This window comes from Sus scrofa, chromosome 8 (assembly GCF_000003025.6).
Source record: "Sus scrofa isolate TJ Tabasco breed Duroc chromosome 8, Sscrofa11.1, whole genome shotgun sequence".
Taxonomy (NCBI): Eukaryota; Metazoa; Chordata; class Mammalia; order Artiodactyla; family Suidae; genus Sus; species Sus scrofa.
This window is the reverse complement of record NC_010450.4, coordinates 102,786,116-102,804,810: the sequence shown is the minus strand read 5'-3', so window position 1 is coordinate 102,804,810 and position 18,695 is coordinate 102,786,116. Positions and strand designations below refer to the sequence as shown.

General features: G+C 36.2%; 1 protein-coding gene across 1 annotated transcript in view; it reads right to left on the bottom strand.

The window, feature by feature from the left end:
- The window catches only part of QRFPR (pyroglutamylated RFamide peptide receptor), a 46,366-nt gene continuing 41,115 nt past the window's right edge, over positions 13,445-18,695 (bottom strand). Inside the window, exons 4-6 of the mRNA XM_013998193.2 lie at positions 17,925-18,160; positions 14,962-15,059; positions 13,445-14,212 (exon numbers count right to left, since the gene is read on the bottom strand). Coding sequence (XP_013853647.2) covers positions 13,812-14,212; positions 14,962-15,059; positions 17,925-18,160 — 735 coding nt within the window. The 3' untranslated portion in view covers positions 13,445-13,811. The remainder of the gene's footprint in view (positions 14,213-14,961; positions 15,060-17,924; positions 18,161-18,695) is intronic.

Sequence of the window (18,695 nt, the reverse complement as noted above, 5' to 3'; positions counted from 1 at the left end):
AATGTGATTTAAAATCTCCCCCCAAAAACCCAAAGTCCAGGACGTGATGGCTATACAGGCAAATTTTACTAAATATTTAGAGAAGAGTTAACACCATTTCCTTTGAAACTCTTTCAAAATTAGTGGAGGAAGGAACCTCCCAAACTCATTCTATGAGGCCACCATCACCCTGATACCAAAACCAGACAAGGATACCACAAAAAAAGAAAATTACAAACCAGCATCACTAATGAGCATAGATGCAAAAATCCTCAATACTAGCCAACTGAATCCAAATATACACTTAAAGGATTGTACACAAAGATCAAGTGGGGTTTATCCCAGAGAAGCAAGGATATTTTCAATATCTGCAAATCAATCAATCTGATGCACCACATTAACAAACTGAAAAATAAAAACCATATGATCATCTCAATAGATCCAGAAAAAGCTTTTGATAAAATTCAACACCTGTTTTTGAAAAAAACTCTCCAGAGAGTAGGCATAGAGGGAAACTACCTCACCGTAATAAAATCCATATATGAAAAACCCACCACTAATATCATTCTCAATGGTAAGAAATTGAAAACATTTCCACTAAGATCAAGAACAAGATAAGGATATCCCCTTTCACCACTATTCAACATAGTTTTGGAAGTCCTAGCCATGGCAATCAGAGAAGAAAAAGAAATAAACCGAATCCAAATTGGAAAAGAAGAAGTAAAACTATTACTGTTTGCAGATGGCATGATACTATACCTAGAAAACCCTAAAGACAGTACCAAAAAATCTTAGAACTTGTCAATGAATTTGGCAAAATTTCAGGACACACAATTAATATGTAGAAATCAATTGCATTTCTATATAAAAACAATGAAAGATCAAAAAGAGAAATTAGGGAAACTATCCCATTCACCATCACATCAAAAAATATATAAAATATGTAGGAATAAATCTATCTAAAGAGACAAAAACCTATACTTTGAAAACTATAAGATGTTGATGAAAGGAATAAAAGATGACTAAAACATATAGAAAGATATACCATGCTCTTTGATTGGAAGATTCAATATTGTCAAAATGAATATACTACCCAAGACAATCTATGGAGTCAAAGCAATCCCTATCAAATTATCAAGGACATTCTTCCTAGAACTAGAACAGAATATTTTAAAATTTGTATGGAAACACGAGACTATGAATAGTTAAAGCAATTTTGAAAAAGAAGAAAGGAAATGGAGGAAACAATTTTCCTGACTTCAGAAAATACTACAAACTACAGTTATCAAAACAAAATGCTAGTGGCACAAAACCAGAAATGTGTGTTAATGGAACAGGTTAGTAAATCCAGAAATAAACCCAAACACCTATGGTCAACTAGTCTATGACAAAGGAGGAAAGAACATACAGTAGAAGAAAGATAGTCTCTTTAATAAATGGTGCTGGGAAAACTGGAACGTAACCTGTAAAAGAATGAAATTAGAACACTGCCTAGCACCATACAAAAAAAAAAAAAAAAAAAAAAAAACTCAAAATGGATTAAAGACCCAAATATAAGGCCAGATACTATAAAACTCCTGGAGAAAAACATAGGCAGAATACTCTTTGACATAAAACACGGCAACATTTTGTTCAATACACCTCCTAGAATAATGACAATAAAGACACAAATAAACCAATGGGACCTAATTAAACTCAAAAGCTTTTGCATAGCAAAAATAAAAAATAAAAAAACAAACCCACTAAAAAAATGGAAAGACAACCCACAGAATGGGAGAGCATCTTTGTCAATAGTGCCTCAGACAAGGGTCTAATCTCCAAAATATACAAATAACTCATACAACTCAACCACAAAAAAAAAAAAAACAACCACCCAATTGAAAAATGGGCAGAAGACCCAAGTAGACTTTTCTCCAAAGAAGACATATGGATGGCTAACAGGCATATGAAAAAAATGCTCAGCACAACTAATTATTAGAGAAAATCAAATCAAAAATATAATGATGTAACACCTCACACCAGTCAGAATGGCCATCATTAACAAGTCAACAAATGACAAATGCTGGAGAGGGTATGGAGAATAGTGTATCCTCCTACACTGTTGGCAGGAATGTAAATTTGTACAACCACTTTGGAAAACAGTATGGAGGTACCTCAGAAAACTAAATATAGAACTACCATATGACCCAGCAATCCCACTCCTGGGCATATGTCTGGACAAAACTTTCATTGAAAAGCATGTAGGCACCCTTATGTTCATTGGAATGCTATTCACAATAGCCAAGACCAGGAAATAACATAAATGTTCATTCACAGATGAATGGATTAAAAAGATGTGGTACATATATATACAATGGAATACTACTCAGCCACAAAAAAGGCAAACTAATGCCATTTGTAGTTACATGAATGGATCTAGAAATTCTCATACTAGGTAAGCCATAAAGAGAAAGACAAATACGATATGATATCACTTATTTGTGGAATCTAAAATATGGCACAGGTGATCCTATCTACAAAACAGAAACACATCTTGGCCAAGGAGAGCAGACTTGTCATTCCCAGGGGGAGGGGAGAGGGAATGGGATGGATGGGCAGTTTGGGGTTTTTGATGCAAACTGTTAAATTTGAAATGGAGGTCAATGGGGCCCTACTGTACAGCACGAGGAACTATGTGTGATTGGGTCACTTTGCTGTACAAGAGAGGCTGAAGAAACATTTATTTATTTATTTTTGCCTTTCCTAGGGCCATTCCTGCAGCATATGGAGGCTCCCAGGCTAGGGGTCTAATCGGAGCTGTAGCCTCTGGCCTACAACACAGCCACAGCAATGCGGGATCTGAGCCACGTCTGCGGCCTACACTACAGCTCACGGCAATGCCAGATTCTTAACCCACTGAGCAAGGTCAGGGATTGAAACTGAAACCTCATGGTTCCTACTCTGATTTGCTAACCATTGAGCTGCGACGGGAACTCCTGAAGAAACATTTTAAATCAATGATACTTTAATAAAAAATTGTATTTCATTAAAACTGGAAAAAAGAAAAATTCTAAACAACCATACTGATATCACAGAGACAGAACATTATAGATTTAGATGTGTTGAAGGAAATGAACTTAAGTTTTATATCCAGATAAACCACCATTTAAATATGATCACAAGACTAACATATGTTCAGGAATGCATGTACAAAATATTTTGTTTTCCCACCCCAAGCAATCTACCCTGAATGCCTCTGCTCCAGACAAAGCTCAAGGGCCTCCGTCAGTGTTTGAGTATGTTGGGGAATAAAGAACACTTGTTGATCAAAGAGAGGAAGGAATTAGTTCTGCGATTTGTATCCGTGGCATCCTCCAAGAGGGGCAGCATGGGCTGGATTCATACTTCTACTCGAGGTCCTAGTTCCTATTCAGAGCTCTTTCCACACAGCTCTCTCACTCTCAATATCTCAGTTTTTTTTTTCCTTCTCCAGCTCCTCCTCCTCCTTCTCCTTCTCTTCCTTCTCCATCTTGTGCTCCCTTCAGACCTACAGATGGGAGGAGTAACTTGCTTTTAAGAGTTGGTACTGCACTAACCCCTCTGTTTTTCTGTACCTGTTCACTCCTTTGTAAATGACCCCATTTGTTAATCTGACTCAAATTATTCAATTTGAATGTGCCATCTTTCTCCAAACAGCACTCTGAGTGATAAACATAGCCTCAAGAGGTTTGCCATACAAATGCACTTTAGAAAACATTTCTTAAGGAAGTTTTTCAGAGAGTCCTGTTAAATGTATGGGGAATAAGGATGAGTAAATTATCTATTTTTAATTTCAGCAAACTATTTTTTAAATTTCCTAAGGTTTTATTAATACAATTGTTCTTCTTCATAGCATGCTTTATTTTTGGTTTTATAAAAACAATATATTCTTAAATTTCTGCAAGAATAATAATTAAATTTATTTCTAAGTTCTTTTTTGTTACCTTTAATTATATAATTATTCTAGTTTTCTATCTCTTTACCTTGATCTTGTTCCTTCATTTTCAGGCTCTTCTAAAAGGTCTATCAATTCTTTAAAAATGCAGACATGTGAACTCCTCAAGAGCTCTGTGAATATGGGCTGATGGTGACAAGTGGCTGGCTTTGATTTAAGGTGATTGGGTGTGGATGTGGTCATCACACTCAGACACTCTAGATTCCCAGAACACTTAAGTTTCTGTCAATATTCACACTAACTGCTGTCATTCTCTTTCAATTTATTGCAAGAGGAAATCTGTGCATGTGCCTGGAGAGAGGAAGTATTGCGGACTGAGGGGTAAATACTTTCTTGATAGGCCTTCTGCTGATGAGTGATGGAGAGGACTGGGTGGTTAACTGTTCTGCAGACGCATCATCAATGAATTCTGCCATTTTTGCCCATCTCTTTTTCTCACTTTCTAATATAGATAATATATAAAAGATCCTGAGTCTCTCTAGGATTATGCTGAAGAGAATAACAACTCTCTCCTGCTCTTACGGTCTTCTCTTGGTGTATTCTAAACTCTGACTTCCAGTGGTTGTGTGTGTGTGTGTGTGTGTGTGTGTGTGTGTGTGTGTGTGTGTGTGTGTGTGTGTGTGTGATTATGTTACTGAACCAGCTGTATTTTCCCAATGTGCAGTAAGCCAAACAATGAGGTGCTGAAGTTTGCTGCAGAGAAAGATTTTTTTTTTTTTTAAATGAGGCAGCCATACAGGGAAACAAGAAAAAAAAATCTCATATCTGCCTTCTGGAAGGTAAGGGGCTTGGGATATATATGGGATGAAGCTGAAGTGTGGAAAATGTAGGGAAAGGTGATTAGAAACAAGAGATAGGTGAGATAATGTTCTAGGCTGGTGCAACTAAGCTTCTTGCTTCTCCATGGGGCATATGTTTGGAAATTGGCATAAAAGTGGAGTGTTTGTCCTCTGATGTCAAAAGATCGCTGAGGACACTCTTGCATGCCCAGTTGGAGGGTTGGTGATCCCAACCAGTCTTAACTGGCTGGAATTCAGACTAGACACAGCTGACTCCAAGTTCCTGGAAAACAACTCAGGCAAAATCTATGGTTTATGGTACCTAACACTTGGAGGATATGTATTTTTTTTAAAAAAAGAAAACAATTAAAGTGAACTTGATCAGAGAAGGCAAGTTACAGTTTAGTATTTATTAAGCAAGTTGCAGTAATAGGTCTAACTGATGACTACCCTCGGTTTCAATATAATGTTCATAATCAACAGCCAGTTTTTTTTTCAAGAAATTTATTGAAAATTCACATCCACTGTGGCTACCCTGTCTTTTTCTTTATTATTGTGGGTTTATATACTTTGTTTTCTTTTATTATTATTCTGGTAAACTCTTGGAAGAAAAAATATGTTTACATAGTCTAGTATATTAAACAAGAACTCATTCCTTTATTATTTTTTAAAGATTTTTTTGCTATTTTAGGGCCAAACCCACAGCATATGGAGGTTCCCAATACAGGGGTGAAATTGGACCTATACCACAGCCACAGCAATGTGGGATCCAAGCTGTGTCTGCGACCTACATCACAGCTCACAGCAATGCTGGATCCTTAGCTAACTGAGCAAGGCCAGGGATTGAACCGACATCCTCTTGGATCCTGGTCAGATTTGTTAACTGCTGAGCCACAAAGGGAACTCCTTTAATTATTTTTAAACCACTCAGGTTGGTGAAGTTTAGAGAAAACTGTCACATTGAAATGCCAACTCACTATTGAGAAGAGATTGTAGGTTTCTTGGACGCTCTTTTTCCTTGAAATCTCCTCTTTTAAAAAATTGCCTTTGCCAATTCATTAAAAATTAATTAAAAATAGTTTCCTAATATCTATTGTCCTAGGTTTTCCTTAGTTAACACAGTTTTGTAACTAAAACAACAGCTAATGAATTTGGCATAGTGACCAGAAACCAAAGGAGCTGTCAGAACAGGAGTTATTTACTCATGTCATTTTATAATACTTATTGTTCAAAGAGGAGAATTTTAATGTTATTTTATCTCATTTCTTTCTGATTTTTTTCTTTTGTATTTAAATCATAGTCTCAGCTCTGGAAAACAAAAATTTTGGTGAGCAAGAAGAAAAAGAACTTGATATCTAAGCCAGTAAATCTGTGTATGTTTTTAAAACTTACATGTTCTTATGGTTTATTTTTAGCCTCATAGCATTGTAGTCAGAAAAATACTTGGTATAATTTAAGTTTTCTTCAATTTGCTAAAGCTTGATTTGAGGCCCAGGATGTGATCTGTCGTGGAGAATGTTCCTTTGGCACTTGAGAAGAATTTGTACTCTGCTGATTTCAGATAGGATGTTCTATAAATATCAATTGAGTCTATCTGGTCTAATGTGTCATTTAAGGCCTGTGTATATATGACAAGCCCACAGCTACCGTCATTCTAAATTATGAGAAACTGAAAGCTTTCCTGCTAAAATCAGGAAAAATACAAGGTTGTCTGCTCTCAGCCCTTTTAATCAACATAGTTTTGGAAGTCTTAGGACACAGAGAAGAAAAAGAAATAAAAGGAATTCAAATTGGAAAAGAAAAGAAGTAAAACCATCACTGTTTGTGGATGATGATACTATGCATAGAAAATCCTAAATATGCTGCCAGAAAACTGCTATAGCTCCTAAAAGAGTTTTAGGTAAAATTGCAGGGTAAAAAATTAATACACAGAAATTTCTTGCATTCCTGCACACTAACAACAAAAGATCATCAGAAAGAGAAATCAAGGACACAATCCTATTTACTATCAAGTCAAACATAATAAAATACCTAGGAATAAATCTACCTAAAAAGGTAAAAGACCTGTACTCTTAAAACTTTTAAGGCACTGGAGTTCCCATCGTGGCGCAGTGGTTAACGAATCCGACTAGGAACCATGAGGTTGCGGGTTCGGTCCCTGCCCTTGCTCAGTGGGTTAACGATCCGGCGTTGCCGTGAGCTGTGGTGTAGGTTGCAGACGCGGCTCGGATCCCACGTTGCTGTGGCTCTGGTGTAGGCTGGTGGCTGCAGCTCCGATTCAACCCCTAGCCTGGGAATCTCCATATGCCGCGGGAGCGGCCCAAGAAATAGCAAAAAAAAAAAAAAAAAAAAAAAACTTTTAAGGCACTGATGAAGGAAATCAAAGATGACGCAACAGATGGAAAGATAGAGCATGCTCTTGAACTGGAAGAATCAACATTATCCAAATGACTACCTACCTAAGGCAATCTACATATTCAGTGTAATCCTTACTAAATTTCCAATGGAATTTTTCACAGAACTAGAACAAAAATTTTTTAATTAGCATGGAAACATGAAAGACCTTGAATAGCCAAAGGAATCTTGAGAAAGAAAAATGGAGCTGGAGAAATAAGGCTTCCTGACTACAGACTATATACTGCAAAGTTACAATCACCATGGTACTGGCACAAAAACAGAAATATATATCAGTGGAAGAGGAATAAAAAAGTTATAGGATGAAATGATTTTTATGACTTTTTGCCTCTATTTTCTCATTTGCCAGCTAACTCTTTTCAGCTTCATCTGGTTCAGAATAGAAACAATTTTCCTGATCTTGAAATAGAAAGAGAGTGTCTAGGTCTGACACATAGTAGGCACTCCAAAAACATTCGTTGAATCAGTTCACTGTCACTGAACAATACATTGCCAGTCTATACTTTTTAATAGATAGGTCTGTTTTTTTGTTCCAACATTTCAAGGACTCCTGTAGTCGCCATAAAATCTATAAATACCACATTTGCAAAATAGCTGAACTGCTTTTTACCCCTATGCATAGCAAAAACCTCTCAACATTGTATTTAAAGAGCCTGTTAGCCTTATAGATAATGAGATTAAATGGCTCCAGCTTGAATTTTAGAGCAATAAAGCAGAAAATATGTTAAGGCCACTTTGATGAGCTGAGAATGTAAAAATAACTTTTTATGGAGTGATAAAGAAAGGAATTTTATTTATTTATTCATTCATTCATTCATTCTTTTCAGGGCCACTCCTGTGGCATATGGAAGTTCCCAGGCTAGGGGTCTAATCAGAGCTACAGCTGCTGGCCTATACCACAGCTATAGCAATGTCAGATCTGATCTGAGCTAGGTCTGTGACCTACTACACAGCTCAGAGCAATGCCAGATCCTTAACCCACTGAGTAGGGGTGGGGATCGAACCCACATCCTCATGGATACTAGTTGGGTTCATTACCTCAGAGCCACAATGGGAACTCTGAAAGGAATTTTATTTTTACAGACTATATGGGGAGTAGAGAGAGTCCGGCTGACTATTAGGAGGAAATTCCTGGATGTGTAGTTTTCACATTTCATTAGCATTACTTCACCTGCCACACATGACCATTGATATTCTTCAAAAATATAGATCATAAATATTTAGTAACTTATTTGGCCATTCTCCTATTGGTAGGCACTTAGGTTTTTTTCTATCTTTGACTTAGTGTTTCTATTAATAAATACAGGTACACATCATTTTTAAACATTTTATTAAATACATTTAAAGAAGGTCTTTTTGTAATGTTTTCTTTTGCTTTGAAAACTTCCTTTTTGCTATTGGAGATAAAGATGAACATTACATAATGATGAAATGGCCAATCAAAAAGACATAAGAATCCTCATGTACCTGCCTTAAAACAGATTAGCAAAAGCTGGCTGATATAAAAGAGGAAGTGGACAAATACAAAACCATAGAGGAAGACTTTAGCATACTTCTCACAGGAACTGATAGTCCAAACAGGAGGCCATAGATGTGAGCTAAGGAAGAGATATTTGTGCAAGATTGGTGATTGATAATGGAGGAATATGCCACCTGTTTGTACAGATGAACTGTACCCTCTAGACCTGCTCTAACTGATGATCTTGGATACACTGCTTCCATTATGAATTTGTTTACAGAACTGGCCCATCAGCGACTTGGTGGATGTGATGGTGCCCACCTCATTATAGACAATTTTGGTCACATAGTGGCTGAATGGTATGACCATCTGTCTCTCCCAGGGCCAGCAGCGTGCCTGGAGCTACATTTTGATGGTGAATAATTCTTTGCTGCAGATGACATGAACTTGCTCCAGAAATCCAGGGGTATGAGCAGAAACACTTTAATTTCAATTTGCAAAAGTTTCCACATGACATTTTTATTTAACACAGATACTTCTAATACTACGTGGCTTTATGCGCATATGATTCAAGTGACAGAATTTCTTTTCTTTTTTGTTTTTTTTTTTTTTTTTTTTTTTTTTTTTTTTTTTTTTTTAGGGCCACACCAGGGGCATTATGGAGGTTCCCAGGCTAGGGGTCTAATTGGAGCTCTAGCCACCGGCCTACGCCAAAGCCACAGCAACTCAGGATCTGAGCCATGTCTGTGACCTACACCACAGCTCATGGCGACGCCAGCTCCTTAACCCACTGAGTGAGGCGAGGGATTGAACCTGCATCTTCATGGATACTAGTTAGTTTCGTTGACCACTGAGCCACAACCTAGGTCATATGGTCCAAAGGATGAGTCTGCTTTTACGTAATCTAGACCAGTTGCAGAGGCCTTCTCGCTATGGGATCCGCTTGAAACTAGCTGTCTACCGTTTTGCTAATAAATGGGTCAAAACAGTATTCTCTAGAAAATATAATCCTGTGAAACCCAGAGGTCTACCAACCATTGTACTTCTTTGTTAGTGGTAGGAGGTTCATAGTACAAAAAAACCCCAGAAATTACTTTGAAAGTTATGTTCTGAAATTTCCCAGAAGATAACCCCTAAAAACTTCACCAATGTGGCAGCCTTTAAATCTTTTATTTTTTTATTTTATTTTATTTATTTATTTATTTATTTATTTATTTATTTATTTTTTTATTATTTTCCCACTGTACAGCAAGGTACTATTTCCCACCCTCTGGAGCACATATGATTATAAAATCATGGTCCTTGCCAATTTTTTTTCTGCTTATCAGCTCTAAGTAATATAATGTGATAAATACACTGTTGCATTTGGTATAACACCAAAATGATCTTCTGTAGAATATCCAGACTTTTCAATTCCCTTTGGACTATTGTGAAAAAGCAAATTAACATGATGTTGGTTAAAGCAGTGGAATGTATGTACACTATCATCTATCTCATGTGAATATAAACTGCTGCTGTTTCTCCTTTTAAGTGGGCATTGAAAACTGCTTTTGTCCAATCCACAGCTGCATAAAACATACAGAGGCTGTGATAATCTGCACCAGTAAAGATAACATATCCAGCACAATAGCAGCGCTTGGAGTTATGATCTGAGTTTGTGTTAGTCTACTGCCATTCAATAAGATCTAACAAGATTTTGCAGGTCTGATTGGTGAATTAAATGAGGATATGATGGGTACCTATGTTGCACCACTTAAATCTTTGAGAATGGCACTAATCTTTGATGTCCACTCTGGGGAAGCAATATTGTTTTTGATTTACTCTCTTGGCTGCTTGGGATGGTGAGGGGGAGGCAGTTTCAACAGCTTTCACTAAGTTTTTCTTACTATAGTAGATCTTATGCTACAAGTCAAGATACCAGTATATGGATTTGGCATTTTCGTGTTGCAAAATGAAATTCCTTTATGTGTTTTTTTTTAAATTGAGGTATAATTTTCATAATTAAACTCATCCCTTTAAAGTATACAAATTCAATAAATATTGACAAATTTGTAAAGTCAAGTAACCATGACCAGAATCAAGATATGGAACATTTCCATTATCCAGAAAAGTCCCTCATGCTCTTTGCACTCAAGTGCTTAAATTTAGCTAGCCCCTACAAACTACTTGCTTGTTTTCTACCGCTATAGTTTTGTCTTTTCTGGAATATCAGGTAACTGGAATCATAGAATATAGATTCTTTCCTGCCTTGTTTCTTTCACTTAGCATAACACTTTTGAAACTTATTCTTGTTGTTACATGCCCTCATAGTTAATTCCTTTTTATTGCTGGGTTATATTCATTGGATAGATTTACCAAAATTTGTTTTTTTCATTCACTGGTTGATAAATATCTGGGTTGTTTCTGATTTAGGGTTATTTTGAAATAATCTGCTATGAATATTCATGCACAGGTGTGTGTGTGTGTTTGATAGAATTCAGTTTATCAATTCTTTTTTTTTAGGCTTCTTTCTTTTAGTGCTTTATTAAAACTTTACCTCACCTAATCCAGGGTATAAGTATCTTCTTCTATATTTTATGTGAGAAATTTTATGGATTTAGCTCTTATATTTAAGTCTACAATGCATTATGAGTTAATTTTATGTAGTATAAAGATCAAAGTCCTATTTTTGGAATTTGGATATTTGTTTTGGAACCACTTGTTTGGAAAATTTTCCTCTCTCTTTTTGAATTATATTGCCTCTGGTCTATATACAGGGCTTTTTTTGGCATAAGGATCCATAATGAAACAAAATATCTAGAGGTCTGACCAGTGACACATATCTTTTCATTGATTTCAAAGACACTTTACCCAAATGCCAATCAAGATTTTCTCTACTCCTCTTCAACCCTGTCTTGTGGATCCAAAGAGACTTTCTCAAATCTTACTCCAAGCACCAGATAAGGGGAAAGTAGGTAGAGTAAAATGAATGACAACTTAAGGCAGAGAAAATCCTTGGATGGAGGACAAAGAGGTTTAAGAGACTCAGGGGACTGTGAAGTCAGGGAAATTAGAAAGAAAAGCCATAATCAGGGCTCCTTTTGCAAATCCAAGGCAAATTCTCAATGGACTTCTAAGTTATGTTACACTACTGTTTGAACTCATATCCAGACTGAGCTCAGACTTTCTTTGGCTAATAGTAGGCATTTCTCAGTAATGTACTGGATCTGATTTCTTGCCAAACTTTTATAATACAGCAAAAGAATTAAATGTTTAGAAGACAAAAAAAGCATGCTCCAACTATTTTTGTTTCTGAAACAACATTAATGCAGTGTGAGAAAAAGAAAGAAAAGAAAACCTTTCACAGCCTTCCTGGAAATTTTATAGTAAATATTTAATTATAATCTAATATCTAAATATTTTAGCTCAAGCTCTACAATATTAAAGAATTTTTAAAACTTCAATCTTAATAATTAAACAGTAATAGTGTTGATTTATCTGTTTTTCATTGTGATTTGGAACATGTACATTAAATATAAGAAGAGTCATATGGATATTTGCCAATTAAATAAGGTTAACCAAAGATCAGTAAATAAGATTCATTTTTAATGGCTTATTGATTTAAAGCAAACCATTGATTTGCTGCAGGGTAACTAGGGGAACAGGGAAACAGTATATATAAATAATCTATGATGAGTCTATTTCACCAAATAATATTTCCCTCCCTTGACTTTGTTAACTTTCCTGTCATATTAACATTTTCCCTAATAGCACACACTGATTAATCTGTTTTTTTTTCATCCATGCTTACATTAACACACACATAAAATTAAATGTCTGCATCTCAAAAGATCCCAATGGCCAGAGTTCTCTGGTTCCCAAACTCGAAAGCTGTCCAAATGAAGTACCCTGAGAATTCTTGAGCATCTCTTCCTTTCTAATACCTGACTGGAGGAATAAGGATTAGAAAACTATGCAGAAGAAACACTTTGTCTATAAGGCTGTGATGACTGGACTTTGGGAAGCTCAGATATTGAAGGGGAAGCAACAGGGCTCCGTGATGGGGCTACCGGATCTGTGACATTTGGGAGTAAGAAGAAAAGACTGCAAGGAGAGGGGTTGAGTTGAAGGAAGAATTAGGTAAGGAATATAAGTGAGGAACTCCACTGTTCTTCCAGACCCACCTCTCTTGGAGGTCAGTTTGGGGCACAGTAAAATTTCACAGGCTTGGAGTTGATTCTCTCTTTCTCATTAACTATACCCAAAGGACCTAAAAGTCCTTTTACATAACAAAACTTCTTTTATGCCAACTAGTGAAAATAAAAGGCTTAAAAATATAGATATTTGCTATAGTTAGACTGGTCTAAATAAATTAGAGTCAACTTACAGCTGAGAATCCCAGAAACATTCTTCTTCTGATCAGAGAAACCAGTTACAAAATAGGCAGGAGTGAACAGTTGAATAGGGTTGAGGAAAAGTCTCGGAAAGGAAAAGGAAACAATAAGGGGGGGGGCTGCTGAGACATGAGGAACTATAATAATGCTAGAGAACTTGGGATGCTTTGGAGTATGAAGTGCTTCCCTGCTCCTATCTCATTTTGTTCTGGCAGGGAACTTCGTGAAGATAAGTACCATTCAGTTTACCAAGGAAGGAATAGGGGCTTAAAGAAGTTATGTGACTTGCCAGTCATCACAACAGTAAAAGGTAAAGATATGAGAAGCTGAAACCCAGCCATATGACTCTAAATCTCAGCCATATGTCATTTTGTAGCCTCTCCATTGCCTTTGACTTTGCAATTATTGAATAGACCTCATTCGCAAAAGATTGTATCACCAAGCTTCAGTGGTGCGATAAAAATTACATTATAGTGTTCAATTATTAAATTTATTCAAGAAAAAAGATACAATTGTTAAGCTACTTTCTTATCCAATTTAGCAATAAATAGAAAGCCACATTACACTGACTACATAAGGGGAAAACTGCTAGGCAAGAACATTTATTTCTGTACAAGATTTTTAAAAATCCACTTTCATAATCTACAAGGATGGTATACTCATTTTTCAAAATTGAGTTTTCATGTGCAGTGTAAGATTTTTATGGAAACATGAGTTAAGATTCCTTCTTTTCATCATTCTAAAATAAAACACGAGTATTTGACCTTTGCTCAAAATAATTTTCTCTTCAGATTAAGCTATGAAGGGCATTGATTATGAATACATTGTTATAATTAAGGCCCACTGCCTAAAGCAGAATTCTCAGAAAATTCAGAATTAAAAAGGGCAAGATGTCTTTTGAGATGCTTTTTCTCCTTGGGTTGTTCACACAACTTGACTTCAATGCTGCCATCACTGAATGCGTCTCCTTTGGTCTCCTGTATTATGTTTTCTTTCCGGGAAAATTTCGCTTTCTTCTGCATCATAGTAATTCCTGAATTTCCATGCCTTCGTGCTGGGGATGAAGTTTCTTTTACTACGCAATAACAAACTGCAGATAAAAAATTCTTTTTGAAGTTTTCATTCATAAATGCATAAACAATTGGATTACAAATGGAATTGGAAAATCCAATTATTTGCACTATAGCAAAAATCATCTTGATTGTAACATCAGTATATTCCTTTTCAAAATTACCTGAAATAAAAAGTAATACTTTAGAATGGATTTTTTAAAAATGAATATAAAGTAACATTTCTGTCTATCTTCTGTCCTTACTAGATACCTATAATTGTGTAAGTGGTTAAAGGTATATAAAATTCAAAAGACCATTTTGGGAAGAACCATCAGATGTCTGCAGAAAAACCACTTTTGTGATGAATTCTCATTCTTAGAGAAGCTAGTCTTGCAAACACAGCCCAGTGCCCAGTACATTTGAGGGTTTACTGCATTTCAACTTGATTTCAAACTTTATGTAAACTGGAAGCAACAGTTACCCTTCAGATGTCTGCTTGTGTTAGAAAAACACAATCATCTGAGAACCATGTTCAGGGTTGTATTATCAGAAAGAATACATTAAGGGTCTGGCTGAAGTCCTAGGTATTATTAAATTCATATGGTTCAAGTGAGGGTTCTAAATAGAAAACACTCACAGGATGTCACACCTCTCCCAATGTTTAAATGGCTTAAGGAGAACAGAAGGCATGACATGGAAGAAGAATCTCAAAAGCTTTTCTTTATCTTTTGTAATTAGTAAAGCTTTGGTCATATTCATACATGATTTTCTAACATATAACAATCTGGTAATCTTAAAACATGAAAGAAACCTAATAAATGTTTGATACTTGATTACCCAAGTGAATGGTAACAAATTTCAATGATTCCTTGTCCATTCTAGCAGGAAATGAACTAGAACTTCCATTTAAATGAGAAAAACAAGCACTTACTATATTCAATCATCATGTGAATCACGTGGAAAGGTGCCCAACATACAGCAAAGAGAGCCACCACTGTCACCATCATAATGACAGCTCGCTTCTTCTTCCTGGACCCATAAGGATACACTGTGTTAGTCAACTTCTCCTTGACAGATGTGTCAACTTGGTTGCAAAGCAGTTAAAGTTCAAGTCCAGACTTCTCAATGATACTTTTTCAAATATTAATGAAGCTCAGGATGGGTTAAATGTGAACTGTTTATCATCTTTTTCCATTGCTATTACCCTCATCCCTATATTTCTCATATTATAAAGGTCCTTTAGATATGTGCTCATGATGGGTCTAGCACTGTGTTAGATGCTTGGCATGGATTATGTTAGCAATCTTCCCAATAAGACATTTGACAGATGCAGAAACTGAGGTACAGAGAAAGGTAACTTGCAAAGTTAGATGGCTAGTAGAGGATTTAAACTATAAAGGCTAGTTTGGATTTAAATTTAGGAAGTCTAACTTCAGTGCTTAGCTCTTATTCCTTTTATATTGAAGAGGACTCATGCCTGTGATAGAAAAATATGGGAAGCCCTCAGAACAGAATTAAAATATAATCCTCCATTATATAACTAAATAATATGATTAACCAGGGATTCAAATGAGTTTTCTCCTTTAGTCCTGTAAAGGAGATCTATACATTTTCAATGTTATAATGAGTTACATTCATTATTTGTTATCTCAACATGGTAACCCTTTCTTTTGAGGAAGTGAGAGATCTAAATCCGCAAGAAGTCCCAAGGCGCTAAACAGTTCAACACTGTACACTGAGAGGGAGGAGTTCTTTATAGAAATCGGACACTAGAGGTCGCTGCACACTTGAAAAAAATGATGAATTTCATCAAATCACTAGACTTGGTATAAGATTTTGTGTTTTTTTTAATAGCCATTCAGTGTAGATTATAGAATAAACAGTATGGCCCACAAGTATCATAGCAATAAATTATATTTTTAAATTTCTATTAATTAATATGATCAGAAAGTAAAGAAGAAAATATATCAGTAATAGTAACTTTAAATAAACATACTCTCATTACCAAAGGATTTTCATACATATCTTATTTTTTTTTCAGCATCATCCTTGGATGGGAGGAAGTAAGAATGGATATTATTATGCTTCCTGATACATGTGAGGAAAGTAGGGCCTTGGGAGTAAGAAGACATCCACATCATGTGGCTGGTGAGTCACAGAGAGAGGAGAGCAATTCCTACTGCATCATGTTGACATGAAGATGAAAATATAACAATTTTCAAGATTTCAGGTAAGTTTCTTTCTGTAACAGTGACTTCCCCTTTTATTCAGGAGCTGGTGATCTCACTCTTTCTTATTATCACACTTAAAACTCAAAAGTTTAAAATCAGGAGTTCCCATCATGGCTCAGTGGTAACAAACCTGACTAGTATCCATGAGGATGCAGGTTTGATCCCTGGCCTTACTCAGTGGGTTAAGGATCCAGCATTGTCATGAGCTGTGGTGTAGGTCACAGACATGGCTTGGATCTGGCGTTGCTGTGGGTGTGATGTAGGCCAACGACTATAGCTCCGATTTGACCCCTAGCCTGGGGGTCTCCATATACCATGGGTGCGGCCCTAAAAAAAAAAAGACAAAGAAACTTTAAAGTCAGCCCATGTCTCTTATGATCAGTGATGTTGAGCATTTTCTCAGGTGTTTGCTGGCCATCTGTATATCTTCCTTGGAGAACAGTCTATTCAGGTCTTTTGCCAATTTTTCCATTGATTGATTGGCTTTTTTGCTGTTGAGTTGTAGAAATTGCTTATATATTCTAGAGATTAAGCCCTTGCCGGTTGCATCATTTGAAACTATTTTCTCCCATTCTGTAAGTTGTCTTTTTGTTTTCTTTTGGGTTTCCTTTGCTGTGCAAAAGCTTTTCAGTTTGATTAGGGCCCATGGGTTTATTTTTGCTCTTATTTCTATTGCTTTGGGAGACTGACCTGAGAAAATATTCATGATGTTGATGTCAGAGAGTGTTCTGCCTATGTTCTCTTCTAGGAGTTTGATGGTGTCCTGTCTTCTATTTAAGTCTTTCAGCCATTTTGAGTTTATTTTTGTGCATGGTGTGAGGGTGTGTTCTAATTTAATTGCTTTGCATGCAGCTGTCCAGGTTTCCCAGCAATGCTTGGTGAATAGACTTTCTTTTTCCCATTTTATGTTCTTGCCTCCCTTGTCAAAGATTACTTGACCATAGGTATCAGGGTTTATTTCCGGGTTCTCTATTCTGTTCCATTGTTCTGTCTGTCTGTTTTGATACTAGTACCACACTGTTTTGATGACTGTGGCTTTGTAATATTTCTTGACGTCTGGGGGAGTTATGCCTATACACAATGGAATACTACTCAGCCATAAAAAAGAATGACATAATGCCATTTGCAGCAACATGGATGGAACTAGAGAAGCTCATACTGCGTGAAATGAGCCAGAAAGCAAAGACAAATACCATATGATATCACTTATAACTGGAATCTAATATCCAGCACAAATGAACATCTCCACAGAAAAGAAAATCATGGACTTGGAAAATAGTCTTGTGGCTGCCTGATGGGAGAGGGAGGGAGTGGGAGGGATCGGGAGCTTGGGGTTATTAGACACAACTTAGAATAGATTTACAAGGAGATCCTGCTGAATAGCATTGAGAACTATGTCTAGATACTCATATTGCAACAGAACAAAGGGTGGGGAAAAATGTAATGTATATAACTTGATCCCTTTGTTGTACAGTGGGAAAATAATAATAATAACCATAAAACAACAACAACAAAAAATAAAGTCAGCCCATGTGCTAAATGTGAATTACAAATAACACTTTGACCAAATTACCCAGGAATTTTGCGATCTCCGGCAACTGTCCCTTTCAGCACAGCTAACTAAGAATATTTTAAACACAGATGAGTTTTCCATTAAACAGACCTGGCTATTTTTGACATTTCTTTTCCATGAATAGTTCGAAGCACTGAGCCATCTCCCACTCTTTTCTTTATCCAAAGTTCATAGCCAATCTTGCTGTATAGGATAAGCATCACCATAAGCGGTAGGAGGAAGAGAATGACAAGGATGAAGGTGGTATAGATTTTCTGGTGCACAGGGCTGGTCCACTCTTCCAAGCAGCAGACATGTTCTTTTTCATATAAGAAGTCATACTTAATCTTTAAAATAGGTATAAATCAGTTAGAAGAGCCAGAGTCAGCATACAAAGAACAGAAAGCAGCCAAGTACTATGGTCATGCAGCATTTTTCAAATCCTTACATATTTACTATGGGTGCATATTTCAAATGAGATAGAATTTTGATTGCTCTTTTGTTGTGAAGTGTGATTTTTCCATGTAATTATTTAAATTCATAAGAGTTTCATATTTTCTTTTCTCTTTTAAATGGAATTGAGGTCCATAGCCTGTTCACTTTTCTCCTCAACTTTTTACATGATAGTCGTAAGTTTTCAATTGGGAGAAAGAACATTACAATGACCAAAGTATGTATTAAAAAAAATTTGTACTAGTATGCCAGCTAGCTTACTGTTAAATTATTTTGCTCCCTCAGTTGTTGAAAAGAAGTATTTTAACAAGGCATCAAACTTCTTCCAATTGTATAAGCACTGAAAGTCTGTAATTTGTGACTGCTTTTTCAAATTGCGATGATCAGGTTCCTTGCAAAGATTTTAGAGAGGTAACTGGCAGCTTTCAG